Here is an 18,329-nt window from a genome sequence, read left to right on the forward strand (position 1 = left end):
TGATAATAATTTTTTATTTATTCTACCTCAGACGTTCTGGGAAATACGGTAAATTTGCAACGTGGCCATTATACTGTTCTCCACACACGAGGACCATCTGGCTGACCCAGTAGCACAGGCAACATCTGGAAGTGGTGCAAGCCCTGCCCTCCCCCACTTCTCAAGACCAAAGCCAGCCCTCCGTTCAATGATTTGGTAACTGTATATATTGACCACAAAATTTATTAAATATAACTAGGCAAAAGGCACAACAAACTGCATTATTCAAGTATTTGCATAGATGCACAGAGATCATATTGTAAACCTGCGAGACATAAAATGGTGACGCATGATGCAGAGGCTCTACCATAATAATAATAATAATAATAATTAATAATAATAACAATTAATAAACACTGAGTGCAGCCCTGTGTGTGTTTACTTGGAAGTAGGTCCCCCTGAATTCACAAGGCCTTACTCCTTGGTAAGTGAGCATAGGACTGCAACCACAATGTTCTTCTCCCAATCTATCCTTTCAACATACACACGAAAGTACAAAACGATTTCCGATGCACTCATCAACCTTGTTTGAAGCAGGGGTGCCAGTTCCCAAACCTGAACGGTGTCTATTTAAAAACTCCTTGTAAGGAAGAAGTTCAGCAAAACTGGGCTATCTCCATGGGGCAGTATCTGCATACTACCATCTCTCTACCCTACCCAAGGAAACTTTACCTTCACACTACAGCAGGTGAGGATGGAGGGCCTACAGCCACATTTCGGCAGCATTGGGGAGGGGAAAACAGAGTGCTGATCTCTTTGCTGTGGAGCTTTTAAAAGTAAGCCTGGATTGACATTTGGCAATGCCTTGAGGAAGATAACCTTCCAGCTCTGAATAATTCCCCCCCCCCTTGAAATTGTAGCGAGTTGTTCTTCGAAGTATTCTGAGATGGCATAAGCCAAGACCTAGCAAAGCCATTGGCTTCAGGGAGTTAGCAGAACAAATCTGTTTTGCCTTCACCTGTGACAGTTCTGAACGGAAGATTACTGATCCTACTATGCTAAGAGTGCCTGAGACTTAACCTGAAAAGACAGAGACCAGCATGGATGCTGTTATGTTTTCTGAGACGCACACCTTCTGTCTTGAAATGGCTGCCGGCATGTGTTTAAAGCACACTAGTATGTGTACAGCCATTCATGTGGGATATTTGAAACTAGAACAAAAATGTTTTGGAGCGTTAATTGTATTTCCAGTGACCGTTCTTTGTGGCACCAGTTCTGTGCTAGAACTGGAAGAACGTAATGAGCACAACCTGAGGATTTGGGGAAGAATGCAGTGCTCAAAACCACTTGTGCATTGTTATTGATAATGCAGTAGACAGCATAGACCGCTTATTCTGTAACATGAGAGCAATGTACGTACATGCATAGTTAAGATACCACTTGATTATTGCACTGTGCACAACTTGGGAAAATTTCTAGGAAACCTTGTTTTGCATACTCAAGCTGAGTTTTGGACTGTTGAAATAGTTTTTTGGGCCATGGGGCTACAATTGTTTTGGCTCATCTAGAAAGACAACAACCAAGCCTAAAGGGCCTTTTTTAAAAAGAAACAAAACCGAAAACACCAGTTTGTACTGCTGCCAAAAAAACCCCAGAAAGTCTGCATAAACAGCACCTAGACCCACTTCTAAGACTGGCTATGGCAGTTTTGATTCAAGTTTCCTAACAATTCATGGTAATAGACAAAACAGTTCCTTATTTTTAGCACCAGCATATTTGCAAAGCCAACTGAAAAAATATCACCGATTCAACAAAAGCACCAAAAACACCTAAAACCTGAGAAAACATTCATAAAGCTTCAGACTGGGAACAATGTTGTAGCTGCATATTTGGAAGTTGAGGTTATTTATGCACTATGGTATCCTGTTACAGTATTAAAATACCCAATGGTAAAAGCACCATGAGTTAATTTTTCTATTTAGCCAGCTGAACTGTGTTAAGACACCCAATTAGGTGCCTACAGGTGAACTGGAATATAGAGGCTAGAAAGAAGGCACACAGCCTATGATTTTTTGTTGAATCAAGTGAGATGCAGCAAACCACTGTAGTAATAGGAAAAGAGTCTTAGGATTATAGCACCTGTAGTACCTTGTCCGAGGGCTTGATCACATTGTAAATTTGCCATTGGTAATCCATTTTACACCAGCCCCAAATTGGAAAGATGCAAAGGGAATTCCAATTACACCGATATTTAACCAAGGGTTATTTCCTAATTACTCAATGTTGGTTTCGATCAGCCTTCTCAAGCCTGGTCACGCAGGATGTTTAGGACCTTAATTCCCAAACAACCCTAGTTAGGGGTTGATAGGAGTTGTAGTCCGAAACATCGGGGGCACCAGGTTGGGGAAGGCTGGCTTGTATTAATTTAGGGCTATGGTATTCAACCCTGCCCATCAGCTATAGGCTTCAAAGCCTTAGCTTGATAGTGTTGAGTGTAAACTCTCAACCAAGATTATCCCATCAGGAGAGGATAACTATCCGCAGGTAAATTAGTGGCACCAATTTCCTGAGTGAGCAAGCCCAATCCAAATGAAACAGAAATAGACAAAAACTAAGCTGAGTGTACTTGATTATATGAACAAGATGTAGCATGCAAAAACAGATAACTAACTGCAATTAATTGTAGGAAACCCTTAAAATGCCTTGCTAATATTTGGTTGACTGGTAGAGTACATTTCTTTTAGGTTGTCATGGGAATAGCATTCTGTGCGGCTGGGCAGAACCTATAATTAAGATGCCACATGCAAACAGGATGGAGTAGACTTTAAAGGTTGATGGCGGTTGAGAGCAGAGGAAGGACTCATCATAGTTATGCCACCAACACTTTCAAACCTTGAACGTAATGACCAGAAAAGCTTTGGGCTAAGAAGGTGACGGTGTAAGAGGGCAAAGGTAAATCACTGAACCCTGGGAGATTCCTTAAAAGAGGGAATAAATATAGTCAGTATGTAGCAAAATTCCACAAGATCGGACTACGTCTCCATACAGTACTTTGGAGGAGATGATGTCATCACAGGGGCACCACAACACTCTCTTCCCCATAGGATTGTCTGTGGTTGTAACAAAGCTGAGAAGAATGTGGTGGCTCAGTGTTGACTAAAATACATTTGTCTTCTGTTGAGGCGATAATGAATTGCTGGGAGAAATAGAGGCTTCTCCCACTTCCGTTCCAGCACATTGCATATTGCACTATAACACACCAGTGCTATTTTAAACAAGTAACTCCTGTAATGAACAAATATCCAAAAGGCAAAGCAGGTCACATTAACCTTGGTATGCATGGATAGAATCCCCACTGACGTCCAAGGGTGTGTCATCGACCTGTGCCAAGGTTGCTAGAACCGGACCTGAAATTGGTCTCGCCTAGTCATACAAGTCTGGGGGGTGGGAAGGAAGTTGAGATTTAAACATGCCCAGCATGTCTTCTTCCTGGAAACAAAGCCTGTGGGAAATCCCAGGTCAAAGAAGGAAGAACCGGTGTGGAGTTCAGAGTTGCAAGATGACCTTCAATGTCTAAACTTCAGGGTATTCACAGCTTCAGCATTCTTCAAAACTAAATTCTAGGAAAGGGAAAATGATTGTGAGTTCAATGGATGCTAATTTAGGTAAGAGAAACAAGAGAAGAACAGTACTTCTTAAATGGAAATACTTCAGTCTCTTGTAACTGTTCTCACTTCACAGTTATAGACCGATTCTATATGTGTTTATTCAGAAATAAGGCCCACTGAATGTAATAGGACAGTCATCCCCAAACCTGGCCCTCCAGCTGTTTTGGGACAACAACTCCCATCATCCCTAGCTAACAGGACCAGTGGTCAGGAATGATGGGAACTGTAGTCCCAAAACAGCTAGCGGGCCAAGTCTGTAATAGGACTTGCTGCTAACTATAGGATCTCAGCTTTAATTATATATACAGTGGTACCTCGGTTTACGAACTTAAACTGTTCCGGAAGTCCATTCTTAAACCAAAGCCATTCTTAAACTGAGGCACGTTTTCCTTAATGAGGCCTCCCACTGCCGGTGCCCTTCCACTGTTCGGCTTCCGTTCTTAGACCAAGGAAAAGTTCACTAACTGGAACACTACTTTTGGTTTTGTGGAGTTCGTATACTGAGTTCATAAACAGGGCTGTTCTTAAACCAAGGTGCCACTGTAGTTTTATGAGTTCTGTGTTACAAGCTGGGGACTGTAGAAGGAGAGGATGGAGGAAGCCTACTCACATTGGATTCTTCTTTCTAAAGCACCCACCCAAAAAACCTATTTGTAAATGCCTTCGTATATGATAGAAGCAGTCAAATGTAGCTGCTCCCTGCCCCTCAAAGAAAAATGGAGCTGGCTCAGATTGACAATCCCCAACATCTCATCGTCAGCTGACAAGGCCACAGATTGAAGACTTGACACTGAACGTGGTGGAGTTCTGGTCTGAAGTATATTGCTACATAGCCCTTGGGCAATAATAGCACCTGCTGTCCTTTATATGCCTCACCTCCTGACGTATTCTCGTATTCCTTACAGCACTGTAGGGGGGTGGTACTGCTGCATTCATCCGGGGCAACCCAGCTCTGTTGCTGGCAGGAACTGGATTAGCAGGAAGAGCTTTCTGAGGTGGTCGTGGTCTGGAAGAATCCTGGGACAAGAAAGTAAGATCTAGCAGGGATCTTCTTTTAAAAAAATCAACAACCTTCCAACTATCCAGTTGCCAGGATGGGCAAAACTCTATGATGTCTCTATTCCCTGATTTATGATCTACAGAAATGTTAGGCATCAGGAAAATAGAGCAGTGCATTTTTATTCTTCAGAAATGCATGTAATAAGGCAAAAGTCCGGATTTCCTTTTCAGAAAAGAAAAATATGGCCTTAATTCATTTGCATGTGAAAACACATGCAAAAGTTTGGGGCTGAGCTCATATGAAGCACAGCCGACTGGCAATAGGATGTATGCCAATTCTTGTGCTTTTTCAGTGTTGATATGCACAGTTGGTGGGGAGGGGCAATACCTGTTCTGCTTGTACCAAATGCATTTTTCCATGCTGAAACAGAATTAACTATACTAAAGTTTTATTAGCCCTCATTTACTAATATGTACCAATAGTAAAGGGACACGGGTGACACTGTGGGTTAAACCACAGAGCCTTGTGCTTGCCGATCAGAAGGCTACATGACCCGGAAGCTGTATGCCGGCTCCCTCGGCCAGTAAAGCGAGATGAGCGCCGCAACCCCAGAGTCGGTCACGACTGGACTTAATAGTCAGGGGTCCCTTTACCTTTACCTTACCAATACTAAGGCCAAAATCAGCTCTTAGGCACCATTAACTCACATATTCACTCTCTTTTTAGCAAGCTGTGGGAACAAGTTATTTCCACAGGTGTAAAGATATCAATCCGTATAAAAATACTCACCTGAGAAACAATGACTTTTGGTGCTGGTGGCGCTGGCCTGTTTGGAGGAGTTCGCTTGGGGAAATTATTTGCCTCACTCTGATACCCGAGAAAGGGAGGTTTCCTTGTGTTAGCTGGGAGAGCTGGTGGTGGTGGTGGTGGTGGTGGTTGCGCATGAATTTTGAGCTCTGGAGGTGGTTCGCAGTAGAGCACTTCAGGCTTTGCAGGGATATTCTGTATGCCAATTGCCTGCATGGAATCACACAAAGAGCAGGTGATCTTTCTAAAATCACTCCTGCATTTACATTGTCTAGGTTTACTCCTGCTGAGACCTTCAAATGACCCAATATGAATAGATTTATTAACCAACCAACCACAGAATCTCAGTGCTGCTTACAAACACCATGCATTTAAAGCATCCTCCAGAAATCCTGGAAACTATAGTATGTTAAGGGTGCTGGGAATTGTAGCCCTCTGGTCGGTAAACTGCAGTGCCCAGGCATTTTTAGTGTGTGTGTGTGTGTGTGTCCTTTAAAAGTACACAAAGTCCTGGTCCCATATACATTTTGTTCCCTGAGCACTCCTTGTGCTTATTTATGAATTTTTGCAATTTCTCTCCCACTACTTGGCTCCATTAAGACCCTTAGGGTGAGTTACATCTAATATAAACAATACAAATTAATTCTTTAAAACATTGACATTAATACATTCATGCTGGATCAAATGCTTTGCACGCAATCATTTACCGTGAGAAAAGGTGCTTGCGAGAGCCCAAAGAGGTTCCCTAAGCAATCACTTTCACCTTGTGTCTCTAGGATGTAGCAAGAGAAGCAGCTTTGCAGTTCCGGCAGATTGATTGATTGATTGATTGATTGATTGGATCATGTGTATTATAAGGCATGGGAATAATCAGCATGGATCAATACAGTGGTACCTTGGTTCTCGAACTTTATCCGTTCCGGGAGTCTGTTTGACTCCCAGAACTGTTCAAAAACCAAGGTGCGGCTTCCAATTGGCTGTAGGAGCTTCCTGCACTGAAGCAGAAGCCATGTCGGATGTTTGGCTTCCGAAAAACATTTGCAAACTGGAACACTTACTTCCAGGTTTGTGGAGCCAATTTGTTTGTCAACTAAGCTGTTTGAGAACCAAGGTTCTACTGTATAGAGAAGATCAGGTGTTATTCAACATGGCAGCTGTAAGTAGTTTCAGCTTTCAGATACCTTTCTCTGTTCCTGGGGGGTTTTCAGCTTGAAGGCTGGGTTGGCATGCCCAGTCGCACCACTCTGAATGGGAGGAGAGGTACTGCTTGGGGAAAATAACAGGAAACAAAAATTACAAGGAAGCTGCCTCTCATGGTATATATTTAACCATTTCATGTAGCTGAGTCAGAATCATGTATCAAAAACAACAAATCCAAATAATCTAATTTAGGATAGAATGGGAGGAGGAGAGGAGTTTGGATTTGATATCCCGCTTTATCACTACCCGAAGGAGTCTCAAAGCGGCTAACATTCTCCTTTCCCTTCCTCCCCCACAACAAACACCCTGGGAGGTGAGAGCGGCTGAGAGACTTCAGAGAAGTGTGACTGGCCCAAGGTCACCCAGCAACTGCATGTGGAGGAGCGGAGACGCGAACCCGGTTCTCCAGATTACGAGTCCACCGCTCTTAACCACTACACCACACTGGGAGTGAGACTGAGGGGTCTGGTTCCCATTCTATCCTAATTTAGATTATTGGAACAACGTCTTTGCAAGAGGCCAATATATATTGTAAGTTGATTTGAGTTTATTTTTTGTAAGTTTAAAAAGGAGACTAATAAGTGAATATAATTATAAATAATAATAATAATAATCTGGCCAACTCAACTGCAATAATTCAGGCACATTTACTGGCAGTGAGTACTGTTGATAAACTAAATTTTGCAGCAGGAAGTCTCTGCATGATGAACACTAAATGGGCTAAATGTCTGAGGTGGGAAGTAATTGGAATTTCATAAAAGAAGAAAGGAACTAGTTTAAACATCTTCCCTTTTCAGCATATATATCTTTGTTGTTGCGTATGCAAGAAATACATTTGTTTATCAGTATATCTGTATCCTGGCCTTTCTCCAAGGTGCATGGTGCGCAAGGCAACTTGCACATGCAATCCCAGACTTCTTTATCCCGGCATCAGAAATGGAAACACATCTGTTACTGTCATACTATAAATATTCACCTGAACTGCTGCATTTTCTTTGGAGGAATGAAAGCCTGCTTTAGTGGCACAAGCCTGGCTCTCCATTTATAGCAGCAAAAAGCAACTCCAATTGCAATCAAAAGCAAGATGGAAAGGACTCCTATTATGATTGGGAAAGGACCTGACAGGGGGAGAAAATAGACATATCAATATTGTTATAAGTCCTCCTTTCACATCGTTTCCACCCCCACCCCAGACCATGGTGACCAGTGTGTGGAAGAGGGAATTTCAGTAAGTTCTACTTATGTCATAATGTTGCCCAGGAACTTGCCATGCCCAGATGCCAGATGCCACAATTCAAGGTAGGTTAGGAGTTACAGGACCACAGACAGCTCCAATAGAGCAACTTGCCCCAACTAGGTTGAGCGCAGACCCGGGCTTTACACCTCTACTCCCATACCACCTCTTCCAGGCTCTACCCCCTTGTGGATTATTAAAGGCCAAACCCTTTGGCTTGAAGGTGAGCACTCCTCCCCATTCCATAGCCTTATGCCAGGTGTGTGCTCCCTGCACTGCTGGATGGGTAAGGTACGGTAGGGTGCATTTGGTTCCTACAGATTCAGGGAAAGGTGCCTGTGAGGATCTCAGCTCTGGCCCAGAAGCCCTGGTGACTTGGGAGCTTGTTCTATTGGCTCCTGTCTGTCAGCCTTAGACTCCCAATCTCTAGCAGCTGATCTAGCTCCTTAGCGGGAGTCTCTGGGCCATAGCTCAGTGGTATAGCACGTGCCTTGAAAACAGAAGGTTCCAGGTTCAATCCCTGGCATTTCCAGGTAGATCTGGGTTAAACTTCTTCCTCACATCCTGGATAGTTGCTGCTGGTCTGCGTAGCGGACTAGCAGCAACTATCCAGGATGTGAGGCCCCAAATGCTGTTGGACTACAATTCCCATCATCCATATCTAGCAAGGATGATGGTAGTTGTAGTCTAAGAACATATGGGGCCCCAAGGTTGAGAAAGGCTGGTGTAGACAATACTGTGCCAGATGGACCAATGTTCTGACTCATTATAAGGCAGTTTTCTATAGCTGCTGGAATCTGGAGTTATGACAAAAACGCCACCTGCCAAATTCCATCGCCCATTCAGCTATATAGCTACAGGTTCCCTTGCCCTCTATTGTATCTAGTTACCTTAATTCCCTCCCACCCCCTTCAGATTTCCTTGATTTCCCCCAAATAACATGAGTCACACCCACTTTTTTGAGGCATGGGCCCACTGTCCAGGCTTCCTCCATTCCCAGGTTTATTGCAAAATGGAGGTGCCCATCCACTGAAACAATGGCAGTTCTGGTTGTTGTTGCAAATCTGCAGAGAGAACAATGAGGAAATTTGACATTACCCTTTCCTTGTTAGCAGAAACATCACATGCTATGATCATTCCAATCCAAAAGCACATCAGGGTGGATTTGTAAGGAGCACTTGCACCTTCTGTTGACAACTGTTAGGGCTCAACAACACTACATCTATATGAAGAATGTCTCATCTCCCCCACCCCCACCCCCCAAAAGTCATGTCTAATACCACCCAGCCTTCCTAAGAATTGCAATAGAAATTCCTATCATTTCTCCCAACCAAGTTCCAATGGATATGTTTTCACCCTTCAAAAGTATACTGGGATATATGCACATTCCCAAAATGGGACCAAACTGACTTTCCACTATTTTTAACCTCCCAGCAAATGTTTCCCGTAACATTGTCTGACCATGATGGGTGTGGATAGCTTCTTCTCAAAAACTGCAACATGGCTTAAGAACAGCTAGCACATCGAACACATGGTATCCAAAGTCTACATAACACTCAACAATCCCTCTATGCCAAACAAATCCATGAAGACCTCAATTTGACATCTATGTTTGAAAGCCCATCCATAAATGCATGCAGTTGTACAGGAAACCATTCTAGCAGGCCACAGGGCAGAGTAGCTAACATGGTACCCTCCAGATGTTCTGGAATAACACTAGCTATGGAGGAATCAGTTTTCAGTGGATTTATAAACTTTTTTTTTTTTTTAGGTGGGCCAGGGTCTGAACCAGTTGAGCTTTGCTCACATCAGTTTGTCTTTTTATGCATGGGTTATGTTCTGAGGCACTGCATGTATTAGTGAAATCACATATATTTCCTCCTACAGATAGAAATAAAAATCACTAGTTGAATGGGCAAGTAGCACAGAGTTTCATATTAAGAAGGCAGAAACCAAGATACCTACTCCATGGCCATTGCACTTCTTCCCACAGTCTCCAGTGTCAAAGAAGGAGGTGTTTCTACAGCGCCCCTCAAAGCAAATCTGTAGGAGGAAGACAGGCATTCAGGATAAAACTGAAGCAGTACTATGAAATGTATTCCTAGGCCGGGAGATAATCAAAGCTGCATCCATTGCTTCACCCCACAGATAATACTGCTGCTCTTGGTAGCTGCTGGAGTGGTGGAAGAAACAGAAGTCAAAACGTGGTGGAAGAATGGCAAAAGCCAATTATTATTGTTCTGTGGTTTGCCTCCACAGCTTGCTGATCTGCTGACATGAGGTTGAACAAGAATTATTTTACTTTCACAGATCTGTAGTGTTCCATCCAATATTTGATGTGGTGGAGCTGGTGAAACGCAAACCAGCCTCAAGCCTCACAGCATTCCCTTGTATTGAGCACAGTTCTCAGAAGGATACAAGGGATCAAATTTGGGGGTTGGGAACATTCCCTCCCACATGGAGCTGCTTTCCAACAAGCACATGGCAATGAGCACACTCATTGTCATGGACTGGTTGGATGGCAGGAGGCACAAGCTGGGGAACCCACAAGGAAAGAAGACTCAGAGCCAGGGGAAGTGGTGGTGGGACAACAATGGGTGGTCTGAGGGAGAAGAGGGAACAGATTGGGAGGAGGAAGCATCAGAAGCTGAGGCGGCAACAGGATTTAGTGAGCAGAAAGAGCATGGGGCAGAGAGCAGTCCAGAATCAGAGGCAGAATAGGAAGGGGGGCATGGGACAGAGATGAAGTAGGCTGCTGAAGAAGCCAGGGAGTCCCCAGCTCCTGCTATGACCAGCTCCCTGTCTTTCCTGGTCTCCCAGAACATGCAGAGAAATTAGGAGGTCAGAGCAATGAGATACAAGACAACAGAGCCTTAGGCTGCTGGGGGAAAGAAGTTGAAGAGGAACCTTACAGAGCAGTAGGAAGGTGGTGACCTCCAGTCCTTGCAACTGCCTCACTGGGGCAAGATCTACTGGGAAGAGTTGCTGTGATCACTAGGCCTGTGCTATTTTGGTTTCTTTGAATAAAGAGCTAACTTCACTGGCACTGGTGTTTTTTCTTCTGACCTACTCCTGGTTCTGGTTCCTGACACTCATTTCTGAAGAGAGTTCCACTTGTTGTTGTTTTTTTCCCCAAAGCTGTATCAAACCTCTGAAACAGTGGCGCCACTCAGTGCAGTGCTTTGAAAATGAAACAAACTGAGCTCTCTTCATAGCGCACAGTTGGAAAAGGTGCCAGAGCATTGTAGGCAACCTGCACTTACATGACTGTCACCACACTTTGTTCCTGCCATCACAAGGCCCGGGTCTAACATGTCACCTTCGTCTTCATTTCGGTATACATGAGTTCCACGACAGAATATGTTCCTTCCATCTAACGTGATAGTCGTGTCAATTGCAACAGCATTGGACTCCAAAGGCTTGGAAGCAGAACTTTGGCACTGTATCTTGCCACACTTAGCATCTCTGGAAAGTGAAAATAGTGCATAAGAACCTGAGCGTTCTGGCTAAAGTGTCAGCTTTTCTTCACATTCAAGAAACGATCATTTCCATCCTACAAAATGAGCAAATCTGAGACACAGAACTCTCTATGGGACCAGGAGCTAACATTCCTTAGCCACAACTAATGGTGTGTTTGCATCAACTTTCCCCTGGATATATCTTGGGATCACCTTCAAAGGAGTCAATGCTTAGAGTTAGGCTTGGTTTTGAGAAATAAAGTTTCTCATTAGAGTTTCTCATGAGGAATCACCTAAGCCTCCTCCTTAAAAGATTGGTGGCAACCCATCAATAAGTAGTACCTGAGGTGGCTAGCTGGGCCTCTTTTCTAAGTAGCAGATTTGTTCACAAATGAGCCCCTCACACAGTTCATTTCACACAGTAGGTGGGGAGGGGGGGCTTACTCACAAATCATGCTGCTTTTCTTTTATTTTCAGATGCAAACCACACACTCAGAAAAGCTGAAGGATATTTTGAAAAAGTATGACCTGAAAGAATGGTTTACGTTCACATGGCATGAACATTCACTAAAATATTCAATATAAGCAACTGAATATTGCTAACAAAATTCCTAAGAAACCAGAAGTCATCTTCAGCCAGTAACAATAGAAAACTGATCATTTTTAAGCCTTTAACCTGTGAGGACACCAATCCCACCCAGCATAGTTGGATCTGCTTTGTACCTTAAGTTGCACTTCCTGTATCGGCCATTGATATCCTTCCCACAGTTCCCATAGGAATCGCCAGCAGCATTAACCCTCTCAAAGCAGATGTCAGGTGCTGGCCTTGCTCCTGCATGGAAGAGATTCATGTAACTGATTTCTGTGGAAGATAGTAGCTTACCCAAATCTGCCAACTTTCTACCATGGCAGTAGATGTGAACTCTCTATTGTCGTTTTCAGGTGAAGAGCAAAAAAACCAACAGCAACACTAAGAAACTGAGGCATACAAGATAAGTCATCAGTATCACTCCCCCTGTGGCACAGGATATCATAGCATTTCTCAAACTTGGGTCTCCAACTGTTGTGGAACTACTACTCCCATCATCCCTGACCACTTGTCCTGCTAGCTAGGCATGATAGGAATTGTAGTCCAACAACAGCTGAGGACCCAAGTTTGAGAAAAACTGGCTAGCATGACAGTGGATTGCTACAAATGTGGAAATGTAAGAGATATGTGTAATGTGCTCCACACGTAGCTTACGAAGCAACTTCTTGGTATGTGGAATCATGAGAATTCCATACTCCTTCTAAAGGTTTTTGTTCCGCGTGGTTGTGAAGAAAGTTCAAAAAGCTATTCCCCACCATTCAAAATATCATAGGCAAGAAATAGGAAAGTGGGGACCAAGATTAAATTGTTTGCTAAAGCCATATTTATTAATGTCTTCCATAATTTTTAGAGACCAGGAGATTCAATATTTGACAACCTGGATAGAAAATTACTGGTAGAGTAAAAGGAATGGTTTTCCTCATTCCATTTGGTTGGACTGCTACCAGCCACAATAAAGGTATGGACCCAACAGGTTGATCATATTCAACAGGCGACAGGGCTGTGTCGCAGAAGGGATTTTAGCATATGCAATTTCCCTTGAACCTACTGCACTCTGATAGGAGAAGCTGCTCCTGCTAAAATTCATTCTACTTACCGTACCTATTAAGAGCACACAAGTCACCTTTGCATCTGGTCACAGGAGACTCAATGGATGTAAAGTCCATTCCCCAATCTATCATTTTCCCTGCTCCTCTTTCCTAATACAGCTCCATCCCTCAAGCTCAGGATATCAGCAGGGGAACAATTTGCTCCTTGCCTTTCCTAGACCCCATGCTGTTTGAAAAGCCCCCCACCCCATTTAGTCACATGTCCTTCCTTACCATATCCCCAGAGCTGCAAGCACTGCTGTTCGTACGTGAGGCACATTCCACTGTAGCAATACGCCCTGCCACTCGCACAAGGGGTGCCATCCAGTTGGTAGAAGTTTGCAGGGCAGAACGGGGATTTGCCTGTACAGTATTCTGGCAGGTCACAAGGTCTGGCTTGTTCCCGGCAGAGAGTCCCTGGTGAAATCAACTAAAGAAAGAGGAAACAATTAAAAGAGTTGCTCCAGGGTAAAACTCAGGTAAGCACACCTGGTGACTTAAGTGAACAGGTTCATCTTTCGGCTGTTGGTTTCCCACATCTTCTGAAATGTTCATGATTTTATAGAATACCAGTTTGAATAGGTATGCATTGGTGTACCTATTCCATCAATCCAGCAGTCCCTCAACCTTGTGGGCACACTGTATTGGTCAGCAGCAGCAGTGACAGGAGGGTGGCTTCTGGGCATTGCTACACCCTTGTTTGACCTTAACGACATAGGTTCGATCCCCAACATCTCCATTTTTTAAAAGATCTCACTCAGACAGCAGTGCTGGTAAAGACCACTGAGGAGCTTCTGTTACTAGCCAGAGTAGACAGCACCAGGTTAGATGGGAAGGGCAGGGAGCAGCCTATGTCTGTATTCTGCACGGTGCCTGGAATATACTGCTGGCACAACATAAAGTTTCAACGCAAAGACAGGGCGGAAGAGAAGTATCCATGCTCACACAAAACACAATGAATCTCGTGTGCACAACTCTGAAGGACTAACAGCTGCTCCTCACCATCCTCAGGGCTACGGCGACTGCTTTAAAGTGCGGTGATTGTCAGCCTTGTTCTGGCTGTAGGCAGCTGACACCATGTAGAGCAGGTGTAGGGAACCTTTGGCATTCCAGATGCTGATGCATTCCAACGCCCATCATCCCTGGCCACTGGCCATGCTGGCTGTGGCTGATGGGAGTTGTAGTTCAGCAACATCTGGAAGACAAAGGATTCCCTGAAACTGATGGAGAGGATTAAAATGTTGCAGTTGTCTGCAAAAAGATGGAACTTGCTTGGAGAACGACTGGACCTGATAAATTGGTCACAAACAGAGCCAACGTGTGCAGTGGTGGTGGTGATGATGATGATGATGATGTGCCGCCCATCTGACTGGGTTGCACCGGGCACCTGATTCTAATGGAAGTCGGCATTTGGAGAGGAGCATGGAAGCAGTTAACATACCAAGACTATTTTAACTACACTTGCCTAGGAAAGCTGAGACGTAAAATGAGACACAGGCATCTGCACCCCACCCGAGCCTACCGCTACAGTTTTATCAGTCAGTTGGCTAGCAAAGGAATTCAGCTTTGGGTAGTGTAAAGCAGAACAGAAAGCTATTAAGCGAGATACAAGGCAGTTTAATCCCCCTGGAAAACAGCCTCTGTGTGCCTAAGTACATGTTTTGTCTCCCTAGCATTGAGGCGCCCGCAGCGCAGGAAAAGAAATATCAATAACTGGTAATAGAATCGAGCAGGGAGGCCCCACACCAGCCAGTTGCCTGCTTTGAAAGACAAGCCATCCACTTGCAGTTGCTATATCCCATAATCACAAAGCGGCACCAGTATAAGCCAAAACAGCTGGCGGGCTGGGGGCTGGGGGCTGGGTCTGAGGAGTAGGTTTCCCACAAGACGAGAAAATAGGTGGCTCTTTCACAGTCTCGCCTAGGCACACAAACACCTGTAGATTTCTGTCCAGCAGTAACAGAAGGCATTTCAAGAAAAATCCAGCCTGACGCTAGCAAAATACACTTGTGGCATTGTCAAAAGCGGTTTGTGCATATTTAAATGACCAGGTCTCCCTGTGGTGACTGCAGAAGTGGGGCTTGATCACTTGGTTTGCTGTTTCTGTGTTTACTATAAGGAAAGCCACATACTTTAACCCCTGTGCCCAGTTTACTGTTGAAAGTGCTATGCATGTGTTCTTCCATTTAAAGTGGAGTACTTTTTTTACCTGGGTTTCCTAAAAAAAGTGTGAATCTAACATGCAAACCAGCCCCAGACAGAACAAGGTCACAGTCTCCCTCCCTCTCCTTCTCAGTTATTGTCCTATAAACAGAAAAGCAAACCTTTATTTGTTGTGCTGTACAGAGAGGAACCAAGTAACCCCACCTTGCAGAGGTGACAGCAAGTTCCATGGGCACACTCAGCACCAGGCTTCAGAGAGCAATTAGAGGCATTGCAACAAGGATTATTACATTCCTAAGGGAGAGGGGGAAGAAACAAGACACGTGCTGTGTTTACAGGGCAGACAAAAAAAAACCACCAGGGAGCATTGGGCTGCTTTCCAGGGCAGGTTGTAAGGTTGTAACTGCATGTGCAATTGGTCTTTAAACCACACACATAACAAATAACCTGGAGCGAGCTCCAAGCACATTTTCTAACTGTATCACTACCTCCATGATGTGCTTGGGAGCTGCCAGAATTATCGAACTGCAGCAATTCTCACATAAATTTGGATCAAAATGCTATCCTTATTATCATTGTCATTCATTTATTTCATTGCCGAATCACTTCCCATCTAGTTTTGTGCTTTTGTCGCAAGAAAAATTGTCTTCCAGATGCCACAAGACTCTTGGTTCTTTAGTTGCAAAGGGGATTTGGAATTACAAACAGCGCAGTAATAATTCTATGGGGGTGGGAGGGGGACAGAGGCAGAACTATTCCAGGTTTACAGAGAGTGTTTGTGTTGCTGATATGTCACTGTATCATAATTCCATTTTCTCTCTCTGCTTATGTTGCAGCCTATGTTTTAGTTTTTAAAAGTTGTTGTAACATGGATAAGAGGAAGTCATGCCAGTGACCCCTTCGATCATGAAATAAGTCCAACAAGAGTTACCTCTTCTTCTCCACAATCACACTCTTCCCCTTCCTCCAGGTAGCCGTTTCCGCATCTCTGTCCTCCGTATAAGGTCTTGGTATCTGGCATATTGTAAAGACACATCCCTCCACCAGACTGCAGGTACCTGTCCAGCTCCTTCATATTGCATCTGTTGAACACCCTGGGGAATGGGTCCCTGCAAGCAAGGAGGGCACATTGTTTTGAATGGATTGGGAAGTAATGCATTACAGTGACACAAGAAAATATTTTGCTACTAGAAACCACCAGAGAACAATGCTTCCTTTCCCTATCAGTATATCATTACTGTGTCAAGTGAATGGCAGGCACAACAGAATTGCCCCTTTTGCATTTAAGCAGGAATCCGTCCTGTACCAAATATTCAGTGGGGGGGGGGGAGTGCTGTTTCATTTTATCACTGAACTTTAAGTGCTAGACTGTTAGAGTTTTCCTGACCTCTGAGAGTGTGAAAAACATGGTGGGTAGATTTATATTTGGGCTTGTCCACTGTTCCACCTGTCGTGTTGCTTTCCCCCAGAAAAACTGGCTCTTTACTGCTGAATTGGAGCAAACACCATGGATTGATGTTTGTTCTGATTCAGTGGGAAAATGGCGGGGAAAACAGAAAACCACTTTGGCTCATGGCTAGAAGCACAGGGGAAGCAGAAAACTTCTCAGAAGTGTGGATGAGCCCTTGACCAAGTTATAATTCAGATTAAAGCTCCTTCCTCAAGTCAGTCGCAAATAAAGGAAAGCACTCTAATGCAACCCAGTTCGTAGCATGTTTTTACCAAACAATGAGAAGAGCCATCTCACCCTGTTGCAGCAGCCATGATGCAACCTCCATCTCTAGCGCTGGCCGTACAGCAGCCAGCCGCATCGTGGCTCATGCCAAAGTTATGGCCCATCTCATGGGCCATGGTGGCAGCAACTCCAATGGCATTTTCAGAGTGATCCTGCCCAGGCAAGGAATCAAGGGTGAGAGTTAGTATACCATGCAGCACATTATGAACAGAAATATGTATTATCTGGCTCAGGAGATGGGCCTGTCCGTCAGAATGCCAAATGTAGCATGGGTGGAAGATGCTCTCCTCTTCCTCAGCTGTGCAACATTCCCAGGAAGAACTACCCTCAGACTCAAGCCAGATATCAGGAACCTGTGCCCCTCCAGTTGCTGTTGGACTCCCAACTCCCATCATCTCAGCATATCCTGGACAGGGATGACAGGAGTTGGCAGGGCAACATCCTTGGGAAGGGGGCAAACTGGAGTGACCACCCCAGGCTCCACACTCTGATAGGTACTAGGTACCAACAATCCCGCTGCCTCCCATCCACCCAGCGAGACTCTTCGCCGCCTTCATTCCTATAGCGAGCCAGGGTGGGAGCAGAGGGCCTTGGTGGCACCAAAGTGGCAGAAAAAGCAGGGGAATGTAAACCAGGGGGACAGAGGGGCAGCTGCTGCTGCAGCAGCAGAAGACAAAACAAGAAATGAGGTGGGGAAAGGGGTGCCACTGCCATCACAATTAAGAGGATGGACAGCAGAAGCAGGGAGAAGATGAAGGAATTGTGGGTGGGGGTGGGTGCAGACAATGTTATTTGTCACAAGTCCTCTTAGGGATGCCCTGAGAACTGGAGCCCAACAGCACCTGGAAGATAACATGTGCCCCATATATGTTTTAAGCTAAGTCCCATGCATATCTACTCAGAAATAAATTTCACCGTGCTCAAGAGTACTCCCAGGTAAGTGTACATAAAACTGCAATTCTAGTTTATTGGGACAACGATCACAGGAATCTGTGATAGGGTCACATGTCATTTCAAGGAGTGCTCTTGGGGCAAGGGGTAGTCTCCTGAATTACCACCAAGCAATGTTAACTTGTGACCTTGCATTCTCTGGATGGTGATTTCATCAGGCACAAAACAATAGGGGAAGTATCCAGTGGAAGCGTGGGATGCTGTGCTGCTACTCATTTTGCCGGATCTTGTGCACAGCAACTTCCTGGAGGGTTGTGCTCTTTGTCAAGTTTATGAAGCTTACCATATTCACTCCTCCAGACTGGTAGACAGAACACATGGCCATCAAGGGGGCCAAGCCAATTGTAGTACCGTGGAAGGACATCCCACTGAAACAGATTTGGAGAGATGTTGCAGAGAAGAGCTGCTTGTCAAAGTGCCCAGTGTTCCATAGGAGTCTGTGCTGCCCTTTCTCCAC

General features: G+C 44.6%; 1 protein-coding gene across 2 annotated transcripts in view; it reads right to left on the reverse strand.

Moving 5' to 3' along the window:
- Positions 1-206: 206 nt before the first annotated feature.
- Positions 207-18,329, reverse strand: part of ADAM19 (ADAM metallopeptidase domain 19) — a 51,145-nt gene continuing 33,022 nt past the window's right edge. The window contains exons 10-23 of one of the 2 annotated variants that reach the window (XM_083726210.1): positions 18,156-18,240; positions 16,934-17,073; positions 16,118-16,295; positions 15,391-15,480; positions 13,258-13,453; positions 12,070-12,178; positions 11,152-11,353; positions 9,854-9,931; positions 8,844-8,952; positions 7,631-7,772; positions 6,636-6,717; positions 5,437-5,664; positions 4,524-4,664; positions 207-3,599 (exon numbers count right to left, since the gene is read on the reverse strand). In XM_083726210.1, coding sequence (XP_083582336.1) covers positions 3,546-3,599; positions 4,524-4,664; positions 5,437-5,664; positions 6,636-6,717; positions 7,631-7,772; positions 8,844-8,952; positions 9,854-9,931; positions 11,152-11,353; positions 12,070-12,178; positions 13,258-13,453; positions 15,391-15,480; positions 16,118-16,295; positions 16,934-17,073; positions 18,156-18,240 — 1,834 coding nt within the window. In that variant the 3' untranslated portion in view covers positions 207-3,545. Of the gene's footprint in view, positions 3,600-4,523; positions 4,665-5,436; positions 5,665-6,635; positions 6,721-7,630; positions 7,773-8,843; positions 8,953-9,853; positions 9,932-11,151; positions 11,354-12,069; positions 12,179-13,257; positions 13,454-15,390; positions 15,481-16,117; positions 16,296-16,933; positions 17,074-18,155; positions 18,241-18,329 lie in introns of both variants that reach the window. The other variant, XM_083726209.1, reaches the window with a different exon arrangement.

Source organism: Podarcis gaigeae (genome assembly GCF_964106915.1).
Source record: "Podarcis gaigeae genome assembly, chromosome: 2".
In the NCBI taxonomy this organism is placed as follows: Eukaryota; Metazoa; Chordata; class Lepidosauria; order Squamata; family Lacertidae; genus Podarcis; species Podarcis gaigeae.